Source organism: Python bivittatus, unplaced genomic scaffold (assembly GCF_059951505.1).
Source record: "Python bivittatus isolate LINGU-HERP-01145 unplaced genomic scaffold, Pbiv_v1 ctg000020_np1212, whole genome shotgun sequence".
Lineage (NCBI taxonomy): Eukaryota > Metazoa > Chordata > Lepidosauria > Squamata > Pythonidae > Python > Python bivittatus.
Genome location: NW_028277030.1, coordinates 114360232 through 114372706, shown reverse-complemented (window position 1 = coordinate 114372706; position 12475 = coordinate 114360232). Strand labels below are relative to the sequence as shown.

At 37.6% G+C, this 12475-nt stretch overlaps 1 protein-coding gene across 1 annotated transcript in view; it reads left to right on the top strand.

Moving 5' to 3' along the window:
* Positions 1-12475, top strand: part of HHAT (hedgehog acyltransferase) — a 195595-nt gene that overhangs the window by 25803 nt on the left and 157317 nt on the right. Inside the window, exons 6-7 of the mRNA XM_088132577.1 lie at positions 1314-1526; positions 11530-11701. Of these exons, the coding sequence (XP_087988703.1) occupies positions 1314-1526; positions 11530-11701 (385 nt within the window). The remainder of the gene's footprint in view (positions 1-1313; positions 1527-11529; positions 11702-12475) is intronic.

The following is a 12475-nucleotide window of genomic DNA, read 5'->3' as shown; positions in this document are numbered from 1 at the left end:
AAAATATCCACTGGTTAAAGTTCAGACTTCTTATCTGAAGCTGTAGCATGAAGTGTGAAGGAGATGAAATGTTTCAAAATATCCTGAAGAAAAGTTGAAACAGAGTAGGCCAGATGGATTTCAAATGGTTCTGAAGTGGCAGCAAAATCATATATCAGTTAATATATCTAGTACTCTCGTTAATGTAACTACGAATTACTGCAGTACAGTTGGAAGCAACACTTCATCTGGATTTTTATATATGCTTATCTTTTGTAACAGTAGTCACTCTAAGACAGTGTTTCTCAAAGTGTGATCCAAGGACCCCTAGGGGTTTCCCAAGACCCTCTCGGGTCCATGAAATCAAAATTATTTGCCAGCCTATGTTGAAAAATAATAAAATATTAAAATCCCATCAAACAACTGTGAGAAGTGGTAGTGGCAGCTAATGTGTCAATTTTAATTTTTAATATGGTAAATATTGATAAATATAACCCATACCAACAAAAGCTCTTTGGGGATTCTCATAATTTTTAAAAGTGGGAAAGGGTCCTGAAAGAAAAAGTTTAAGAAACACTGCTCTAGAATAATTTTTCTACAGTATTTAAATTGTTTTACAATTACACTGCAGCTTATAAAGTATTAACCCAATCCTTCTGAATAAAATTTGCTTCTCATGCCACACATAAACTGAACCCCCCCCCGCTGCAAATGGAGCTTTTCTACAAACCCTGCACGCCCCCACAACCCCCCCCCCCAAAGAATAGTGCCCTTCCTGTGATGCAGGCAAGCTTTTGAACAGAACTGGAGGAAAGGCTTTAAGTGGGTCCCACACCAGATGGAACCGGCTTTGCTTACTTGTAATACAATAAAATTGAGAATCTGCAGCAGCGTGTGTATGTATGCATAGATATACACATATATGTTTGAATGTATATACATAGTGTATGTATGTAGGTGTAAAAAGAAATAAACGTTACAGTGTGGCCCTAAGTTGCTCAGAAAAAGGAGTTTTGGATAATATAGCACTTTCTTTTTGCTTCCTGGAAGATTCTTTTCGTAAGTGCATGGGATGAATTCCAAATTTAGGCTGGCTTAGAGTAGATTCAATAAAGTAACTTGGATGGAATACATTTGTTGGATCTATTACAGGTTTGTCTAATTCTACCTTTCACCAGTAAAACCAAGAAGCATTTGGATAATCTGAAGCTATTCTGGGGTCTTTCTTTTATAAACCTGTAGACATGCAGATCTCAGGCTTCTGGCTATGGAATATTCCTTTTAATAGCTATGTGACTTTTCACATAATCTTCAAATTGGTTTTATTTTTTCAGAGAGGCTGGTATGCCAGTGAAAATGAGTACTATCTGCTAGTTTTCACCCTGATTGTCCGCTGTCTCTATTATACAAGCTTCAGTCTAGAATACTGTTGGGATAGGACTACTGGAATGATACAGCATTCATTCCTTTGGATGTTGTCATATACGTTCTATTATCCTGTGTTTCACAATGGACCTGTTATCACCTTTGATGAATTTTATAAACAGGTAACAACACTTTGGATTGCTTTGATGCTGTTGACAATATATTTTTGTATTGCTCATAATTATTATTTCTGAAGCCACTTTCTAATATCTTACTTGATGTTGGAGAAAGTGATAGCCACCAAAATATATGAAAAGTATGTATGTACGAAAGTTTTTGGATGATAACTGTGATAGTAGGAACCTAGCATTCAGATAAATATAGGCACAGCTACAGTGTTGATTGGATTATATGGATCTTAAATTAACATTCTAGCAAAATAGAATTCATTGTAAATAAAGGCAAATGTCTGCGTTTAGGCAAGAGAGGAAAAAAGACCACACAGAATTAGGATGGGAAATATTGGTAGGCAACAGTTCAAATTGAATGAATGTTAGGAATGCAATTGATTAGCTGTCGAGCATCAGTTAGCAATGTGATGTTGCTGCAAAAAAATTGATGTGATTTTACTCTTCAGTAATACAACCATAGTTGTATTATTTTATTATTTATTATTTATTTATTATATTATATTATTTATTATTTATGTATTTATTTATTATTTTATTATCATAAAAAATAATCATTTGAATTTTTTTTCTGTGTAAGCCGCACATCATTTTGGAATACTGTATTGAAATGAGTGCTTCTAAAAATTATGCAGACAGATTCAAACAGGTTCAGGATAGTCAGGAGCATTGAAAAATTGGGTATATTGGCCTGGAAAAATGAGTGGGGATATGACTACATTTTTCAAATACATTGAGGATGACAAAGCCTTGGTCTGTGCTGTCCCAGGAGCAGGGCTAAATCTATTGGTTTCAGTTCCAGAAAGTTTAATTTCAATTCAGCATTTAGCTGGTCCTTGAGGAGAAGCGTAGCTTGATGGTAAGAGCCAATTATAAAGAGTAGGAATTGGCTGTCATGGAAGTAGAGCTTGAAACACCTTTTGGGAATATACTAACTCTAGATTTCTTGTATTGAACAGCTAGATTTTTATGCCAAGCCCTTTTCTTCTAATTCTGTGAGTCTGTGAAAATGTAAATTGAAGCTACAGTGATTTTTAGAATTGGATATTGAGTTTGGAAAAACTTGCTTTTTTAGCTGTTGGATTTAGCCCAGTTTTCTCAAAGATAACTTTGACCATGTGAAACATGAAAGGTGTCTGTATAGAGCTGATTATAAGTATTGCATGTCTGGGGTGGGAGCCCAGAGAGAAAATTAGATTCTTATGCATTCAAAGAGAGAATTTTTTAATAGCTCTGGTATAAGCTCCTTTGGGAATTCAGGCTAGAAAATTCCTTTTGAATTTATACTAGATGATTATTCTCATTATTTTAACTGTTGTTGTTGTTAAGTCGTTAAATCGTGTCCGACTCTTTGTGACCCCATGAACCATATTGCACCAGGCCTTCCTGTCCTTCACTGCCTCCCTGAGTTTGGTCAGTTTCATGCTCATTGCTTCAGTGATGCTATCTAGCCATCTCATCCTCTGCCGTCCTCTTCTCCTTTTGCCTTCAATCTTTCCCAGCATCAGGGTCTTCTCCAAAGAGATCTCTCTTCGCATTAGGTGACCAAAGTATCTGAGCTTGAGCTTCATTATCGATCCTTCCAATGAGCAATCAGGGTTGATTTCCTTTAAGATTGACTGGTTTGACCTCCTAGCAGTCCAGGGGACTCTCAAGAGTCTTCTCCAGCACCACAGTTCAAAGGCATCAATTCTTCGGCGCTCAGCCTTCTTTATGGTCCAGCTCTCACAGCCATACATTACTACTGGAAAAACCATAGTTTTGACTATGCGGATCTTTGTCGGCAAGGTGACATCTCTGCTTTTTAATATGCTATCTAGGTTTGCCATAGCTTTCCTCCCAAGGAGCAAGCGTCTTTTAATTTCATGGCTGCAGTCTCCATCTGCGGCGATCTTGGAGCCCAAATAAATGAAGTCTGTTACTGCTTCCATTTCTACCCCTTCTATTTGCCAGGAATTGATGGGTCCAGATGCCATGACCTTAGTTTTTTTAATGTTGAGTTTCAAGCCAGCTTTCGCACTCTCCTCTTTCACCCTCATCAAGAGGCTCTTTAGTTCTTCTTCGCTTTCTGCCATTAGGGTGGTATCGTCTGCATATCTGAGGTTGTTGATGATTCTCCCTGCAATCTTAATTCCGGCTTGTGATTCTTCCAGCCTGGCATTTCTCATGATGTACTCTGCATATAGGTTAAATAAGCAGGGTGACAGTATACAGCCTTGTATTTTAACTGTACTTTTCTTGAAAAATTCATGTTTATGAGATTTTTAAATGGATAATGTTTTAAGTACTGGCCTGTTTCCATAATTTATTTTAAATGGCAGTGGTCTCTCCAGAGAGGAGCTGGGAAAAATAGAGCCCAGTTTGCTGTTACTGTTGATGAAATAAATCTAGATGTTTATATAACATTTGGGGAAAGTATATTAATACATATGTAGTTCATTGATCAGAGGGAACTGTTTTGTCCTGAATAAGTCTGTAATGAGTGGTACTATTTTTTCAAAGCTCCAGGCCCAGTTTTATCTAAAGTTGCCAGGGATTGAACCCAGGACCTTCATTATTCACTACTTATCATGTTTCTTCCCTGAATTTTTCATTCAGGCAATCATATCTCAACTTTAGCTTAAAAATTATTCACTTACTTACACAGGAGGATTATCAATCATAGCCACAATTTGCAGTATTTTTAAGAAAAACACAAGAAATTTAGAGAAACAAAATCCACCAAGACCTCTTGCCATTCTTAATTCTCGCTCTTGCCCAGCACAAACAAAAAGCATTAACCTTCCTTTATGGTTTTTTTTTTTGATCAACAGGAACCAGGATGTTTGTCTTATGCCAGCACCATTCTTTAGAATAGATTCTTTGCTTTATCAGCATGGTAAGGGAATTCTCCTAAGTGGGATCTCTGGTGGGATGCAAGGGCTGTTACGAAAGGAAAGGACTTTCTTTGTATGAACTTCAGTTATCTTAGGATCTGCGATGGAATATATGTGTGACCTTGGAAGAGAGGGGTGTGTGTGTGTGTGTGTGTAAGTAGGAGATGCCACCTAGGGAACGATCAGATAAAAGAGAAAGGAGTCCGCAACAGAATAATGGCCAGAGGAAAAAACCTTGGAAGGACCCACCCTAACTACTCAGGCAGTAAATAGGGCGGGCAGGAGATTTGTGCTTTCATACTTGCAAGTTTGTTAATGTAGCCTTACAAAAAAAGTAGAGTTAGCTCATCTAGTCATGTTTCCTGTCTGGTTTACCTGGGAGGGCTGACAGGATCCAAGCTTATTCCTGAGCTTTTGGGGGATCTGTGTGAGAGACTGGCTTGCTTAGTGTATGGAAACACAAGTACTTCATTGCGGTCCTTGTGAGTTATACACATGGGGTATGCACCTATATAAAACCTGTTCAGAATCTTTGGCAACTTACAGAATTTCTTGTTGTGAGCCCCCATCCCTACCCCGTGCATAGCACAGATGGCTAGGTTAGGCTGCCATTGAAGCTTGCTTTCAACTGCCACAGCAATAACACATTTGTATTGTCGAAGGCTTTCACGGCCGGCATACGATGGCTGGTGTGGGTCTTCCGGGCTGTGTGGCCATGTTCTTGATGTTTTGTTTCCTAACGTTTTGCCAGCACCTGTGACCGGCATCTTCAGAGTGCAGGAGCACAGACAGGAGCAGTTCTCTCTGTGCCCAGGGTGATGTGACCCTTTTGTGGGTATTTATAGAGATCTGAGGGGGGGGGATTGGGGGTGTGTGTGGGGGGGTTGAGTTACTGAGTGGCTGCTTGTTTTGGTGTCAGAATCTGTGTGTATCTTCCTGGGGATTAGGCAGGGTTTTTACTTCTATTGAATTGTTAACAAGGGGCTGCTGGGGGTGATTAGCAAGTTCATTGTGTGAACTGTTCACATGTCCTGGTGGTTGAGCTGAGTTCGTTGACCTTTTGCAGGCTGTATTTTTCAGGATTGGTAGCCAGGTTTTGTTGATTTTTAGACTCTCCTCTTTTTTATTGAAACTGTGCTGGTGTTTGTGAATCTCAATGGCTTCCCGGTATAGCCTGGTATAGTGGCTGTTGGTGTTGTCCAGTATCTCTGTGTTTTCAAATAGGATTTTGTGTCCAGTGTGCTTGAGAGCATGTTCAGCTACTGCAGATTTTTCTGGTTGCTGTAGTCTGCAGTCCCTTTCGTGTTCTTTTATCCTGGTATGGATGCTGCGTTTTGTGGTCCCGATGTATACTTGCCCGCAACTGCATGGTATGCGGTATACTCCTGCGGCGGTGAGGGGATCCCTTTTGTCTTTTGCTGATTTTAGCACTTCTTGTACTTTTCTGGTGAAGTAAATCTTTTTCTGAAGATTGTTTGGAAATTGTGTTTTTCCATCAGTTTTCCCATGCGGTCTGTGACCCCTTTGATATAGGGCAGAAATACTTTGTTGGTGGGTGGCTGTTTTTCTTCTTCAGTCGCATGTTGCTTTCTTGGTTTGATGGCTCTTTTTATTTCATTTTTGGAGTAGCCATTCGCTTGTAGGACCCAATTAAGGTGGTTAAGTTCAGAGTTTAGGAATTGGGTTTCGCAGATCCGATTGGCCCGATCCATAAGGGTTTTGATAATGCCTCTTTTCTGATGTGGGTGGTGGTTGGAGTTTTTGTGTAGGTACCAGTCTGTGTGGGTGGGTTTTCAGTAGACTCTATAAATACCCACAAAAGGGTCACATCACCCTGGGCACAGAGAGAACTGCTCCTGTCTGTGCTCCTGCACTCTGAAGATGCCGGTCACAGGTGCTGGCGAAACGTTAGAAAACAAAACTTCAAGAACACGGCCACACAGCCCGGAAGACCCACACCAGCCACCAATAACACATTTGTTCTCAGAGCAAATTTCTTCCAGAATTTTTCATTTTCTTCACTTTTCTATTTGATATACTTTTAATATAGTTTAATTGCTTATTTTTTGTTTCACACAGGGAAACACAGACCCTGTTCATGCACCTTCTAGTGTGCTTTTAAGATTTCATTCTGTAAGTGAATAGCAGCTTGTTGTAGTAGCAGCTTCCTGGTTTGGGCACAACCTTTTCCCTTTTGTGCCCTGGGGAAGGCCATACAGGAGACTCTTGTAACCACTGCCCCATGTTTACAAAACTGGCTCCATGCAATGTCTCTCTCGTGTGTGAGATCTACTCTTTAGAAGGAAATTCTTAGAACGGCAGTTTCTGAGGCTATTATAGCCTATTTAACTTCATCCAGAGTTCCTACAATGTCTGATGAAGTTGCTGGGTGCTTCTCAAACCTGTTTCAAGTTCCCTTTCTCCTGCTGGCAGTTCACAGGAAAATTATTCAATAATTTACCAAAATCTCCTGAAAGACCCACCCCAGTCAATCATGGCAAAAAAGAAGAAAATGAAAAGGGATGAAACAACTCTAATGATTCTCACACAAACATCCTAATATCGGCCTCTGTAATTGTGCATTTTTGCCCTGCTAATCTCCTTAATCTTTGTTCTGGCTGGCATCTCCATTGCTGCATTTGTCTATTCATATAATGATCAACCCTCCTTGAGTTAAAGATTCAGTTTTAGTGGAAGAAATCAGTGATGGACCTCCACTGAGGTTTTCCTCCCCACATTATCCTTTCAAGCTTAGGGATGACTCTGACCAGGAGTTTTCTCCTCCATCTTAAGTCTGTTGGGACCAGAGCGACTTCCCTTACAGCTGCCCTGCCTCCAGGGAATCCTGTTTCCCAGTTTCCTTAAGGAGATGCCCTCTCACCCGTCATCACTCTTTTCCATGACTGGGTATGTGATGATGGTACTGATCAATCCCCAAATGCTCCCTGGAGTAACCCAAGTGGTACAGTGGTTAGCAATTCCCAGCAGCGCTAGAATGATACATTTCCTTTCTCTAAGACCTGTAACAGTTGTTATAATATCATCTGAATTAGGATCAGTAGATATTGCCATCACATGTTTTGTCTGAAGTGCCCGTGCCATAAAAGTAAAAAAATAAAAATAAATTGAAAACAGATTTTCAGAATTATGTTGCTGCCTACTTTGCAATGAAATTAACCACTCAGTGGCCTTAAACATATCACCTGATGTACATAATTCAATACTTTATTTTAATGTTGGATATATAGCAGGAAACAGATGTGTCTACATGCCTATTGAAGTCTGATTGGCATGCATCATAACTGAATTGACAACATTGTAGAAATTTGCTTTCTCTTCCCTCCTCAGTACTTTGAAGATAGTAGTTTCTTCAAAGTACTTGTAGATAGTGAGATGTCATTAAAGATGAGTCAGTATAGTGAAAGCATCCGGCAAGCTTGCTGAAAGATGTAATAAGAGTCATTAAGTAATCTTCTATTCTTTATGTAGAATAAGCCAATCATCTGTGTAATCACTTCCTAGCAGTGAACAGAGGAAAAATGGGGGGGGGGGTGAATCAAGTAAAGAAATTGGAAGTTGGCTGAATGAGGTGTTTCCTCATTCCTTTTTCTGTAACAACTGAGAAAATAGCTTCTTTTAAAAAATCTTCATAATTCTACTTCAGACTTAACAGAACAAAAAACTACAATAATCTTGTGGAAGGAGAAGATCAGTAATCCTGTTGAACAGGGATCAGTAATCCTACCAAACAATTTCATAGATGTTGCCAGAAATATAAGAGCGATATATCTAAGTTAAACACCCTCCCCCCCACCCCAGGTCTGTTAAAGTGTTTAGAAGAGCCGATTTAAATACAAAGCAGCCAAATCAAATTGCTCCTGTGATGGTACACTGTTGAAGCTGAGATTCATCTCTCAATTAGTTTAACTATGAAATGCGGTCTCCGTCCAAAATTTATGCCAAAGTTTTACACAAGATTTGGGTTGTTTTTTTTTTGTTATTGTACTAATTACAAGATCTGTACATCTGTATATTTTCTAGCCATTGTAACCATAGACATTTCCAATGCAGGTTCCAAATAAATAAATAAAAAGCAGTGTTAGTTATATTTTCTCAGAACATAACTATTAGATTTGTATCATTTTGATTCCATGTTTAGTTTGCAAATACCTGTAAATTGCTTTACTTGTTTAGGATATAGGACCAGGAAGTATCTTATAGTAATGGTTAAGCTAATCAGGAAGTTGCTATTCTATGCAACTCTTAAGAAGTAAGCTATGATGTAATAAAAATCAAAACAGTCAAAGAGGAGCTTCAACTTTAATGGATTAATAGTGGAAGTTAAACGCTATTGGAATTCAGCCTAGATATAAAAATCTGTATGGTAATTGTTCAAAACAAGATCAAGATAATCCACAACTTAAAACATTTGCAAAAAAATCTATTTTGATGAAGTTGGTTATCATACTACAAAAGACATTGATATCCTAGAAGATCTGATTATTTCCCAGTCTTTTGCTTCTCTTTGTAGTCATATCCAGAACATGTGCATACCACCAGTCTATTTCAGAGTAAAGTAGAGAAAGCAAAGCATAGAATTAGAAAAAGCTGCCTTCATATTAATTGAAACAGCCTGAACAAGTAAATGACCAACAGAAAATTGATTGAACAGAAAGTCAGATGTTGTTGTCACTAGTACTGATGCAAACTTAACATTTTAGACCTTGGCTGGAATAATAGTTGCTGGAGATGTTGCAAGTTAAAAAAAAATCTGACATTCATGTTCTACAGTTAGCACTGCAGCCAAAATAGCTTTCTTGATATTATTTGTTGTTAGGAGGCTGGTACGCTACGTGGAGAATAATGTAATGTTCTAGGCTAGAGTTGTCCATTCTATTCATTTATAATATGGATGGTTTGCTTTTGTATAAAAATGTTGTATGAACTCAGCCATTGTGGTGTGTAAATCATGATTTCTAGCTTAGTGTGTTGTATGAAACCAATCAGTTGTGACTGTATACTAAGCCATAGTTTAACAAAGTTTGATTTAATAAACTGTGTGAACACGGTTGCCTCTGTTTTTTCTGTTTATATTAAAGCAGAATTTAATGTTGTTGAAGTTTCTCTTCAAGATGAAAAGTGAAAATATTATTTTAACCATTGCTTGTATGTATGTATGTATTTATTATTGACTGTATACTCCATCTTTCTATCTCAAGGCAGCTTACAGTAATAAAAAATGCATATGTTCAAAAGTATGTCCCCAAATGGATTTCTGATTAAATATTTTGCTGTATTGTTGGATTGGTCAAAATTTTCCACAGTTTAATATTACAAAACAAATAGCCATTTTAAATATTGGCCAAAATATTTTGCTGTGCTGCCTAAAACCCTTCATAAGAAAGTAAAGGAAAATAAACACATTTATTTTGAATTAATTGCCTTTATTCAGTCAGAATTTCTCACCTCATTATGTTTTTCCTGGTAAGTCACTGAACAAAAAGCTTGTTTCAGAAACAATTATCCCAACAGGTGATAAAAGCTTGAATATTGAGGATATTCAAATCCAACATAGTTCTTTTTGGAATGAGTTCTATTAACTATTATAGATTGAATGAAATGTTACCTAATTATCAAACTTGCTCAGGAAAATTAGCTTGCTTTTCATGATGCAAGTTGACTTTAGACAAAGTCATAAATGTGAAGTACAATGACCATAATTCACTGGTAGTATAAATAAGATGTTTATTATTTTTTTTAAAAAAAAAGGTCAAAGGGTTTTTTTGGGGGAGGGGATGTATCCATATAACCAGAAGGATAACTGCTGTATATCATCATCAAAATGCTTGAGGCAAGGGAATTCTTATGCTAAAAATGCTAGATGAATTATTCTTTTTATGTGATCATAAAATCACGCAATGCATGATGCCCCTTGACTGAGAATTAAAAGTACATACAGAAATATTATTTAAAAAATTAATAATGGTAGGTGACTTCAGTGTTTGAATTGGCAAAAATCTTTTTTAAAATCTGATGTTTGAAATCAGAAAAGGAACCTTTGTAGTGGTACCCATAAGGCTGCTCTTCTGTTTATGGGCACACTCAACTGAAACTAATTCAGTTTACATATGTTTTTGCACAAGAGGGTGTTAGAAATATATTTCCTTTAAGGAAAGTAATTATGTAGTAAACTGTTTCCAATAATGGTTCCACCCATTGTTGGAATGGGTTCCTGTTTTAATTTATGCAGAAAAATTATCACTGAAACTTTGGAGAGCCACCACATAAAGTAGGGATGAGCAACATGGCTTCTGTAAGCAACATGACACACATGATGCCTCCTTCCAGGTGGTGTTTGTGGAATCCCAAGTTTAAATAAATTTTAAAAATGAATTTAATCTTTTTAAAAGTTTGTAACCTACCAAGATTACCAATTCTTATAAAATTTCAGTGTTGCACGTGACATTTTTGGTGAGAATACTAACCTCTTGTGAGATTTAGTGTTCTTACAACATTTTGGCCATTACATTGGCATGCACATAGTACGTGTGCATACATGGATTGGTACACACACTAAGGACCATTTGCATCCCTTGTGGACTACCAGTGGTCCCTGGCTCAAAGATTAGGAATCATTGGATTACATCATTCACAGAATGATGACAACATTGATGTATGGATAGCAAAATACCATATGTATGATCTTCACATGAGAGTCACTATCAGCCTTCCTTTCTTCAACAGCTTGATCATAGGCCTGCTCACAGAGAATTTTGGGAGATGTCTAACACATCTGGAGGACAGCAGATAGGGGAAAGCTGCCCTATAGATTGTTGTTTTGGTAGCATTGTTTTTTCTGTATGTGTTTTGTCTTTTTTCAAATTTCCCTACCTTCATAACTCCTGTATTACACTTAAATGCATATAATCTTCAGATTAAAAAAGTCTAGGACTATCAGCCAGCACAATGTATTTTATATTGTTTACAATTTTAATTTTCAAACATAAAGGTTAAATAAAGATTCTTATTGGAATTAAAAAGGAAAGAGAAGACTGATTGACTCAATAGTCAATTAAAATCCAATTCTATATAGTATTAATATTTAATTTATTCTAATACAGATGAACAAACAGCAATCCTGCAATTGGAAGTCCAGTCTGTCTCTCTTCATCTGGGGAGCCATTCGTATTTTGATTTGGTGGTGGTTGGCAGAATTGATGATTCATTTTATGTATATGCACGCTATCTACAGTAGCCTTTCACACCTGGAAGCAGTAACTTACTGGACATTAGGTGAGTGTATGTCTTTTTGTGTAGAACTGATTGTTATGTATTCCTGGACTGGCTAGTCCTAATCCAGTGTAGGATCTTTGTCCCCAGTGGGCTCACCAACAACAGAAGGCAACAGAATGGGTTTCATCAACAACTGCATAGGTTTATTGATTCAGAATTCCAAAACAATTGCTTTTTTTATACATTTCTTGGTTTCAGCACAAATGAATTCGAGATATTCACAGGTAATTAACATTGTCTTATCGCTAAGGTAAGCAGTAATGTATCTATGTCCTCACTGGGCTAGTAGGAATGGGTCTGTTTGGCTTCTCATTCTAGGGAGGCTGCATGGTTAGGTTAGAATAGGCTGAATAGTATAGTACAGGAAAAAGTAACCACAGAAATGACAAATGGAACAAAAATATTTAATTATCCTCACCAATTTTCATCCATTTATATTCTCCCTCCACCTAGTGTAGTGCTTGGGTAAATGTAATTTGCCACTCAGAGAATGGCCCACATGACTTTACCAGTTCTTGGATCATTACACTGCACAGCCAACGTGGGTAAGCCATCAGTGGTATCTCAGCAGAAGTGCAGTAGATCTTCTACCACTAAGTGTCTCTCTCTTTCCCTTCCCAACACAGTTTATCATGTTCTTTGCTGGAATCCCCAGCAAAGGGCTGTAGTTCCCGCCTTGTTTTCTATTCTCATGCATACATGCATCACACATACCAGCAAAACATAACCAATGAATAGTTGAATTTACTGGCTCCCTTGCATCTTTTTTATATT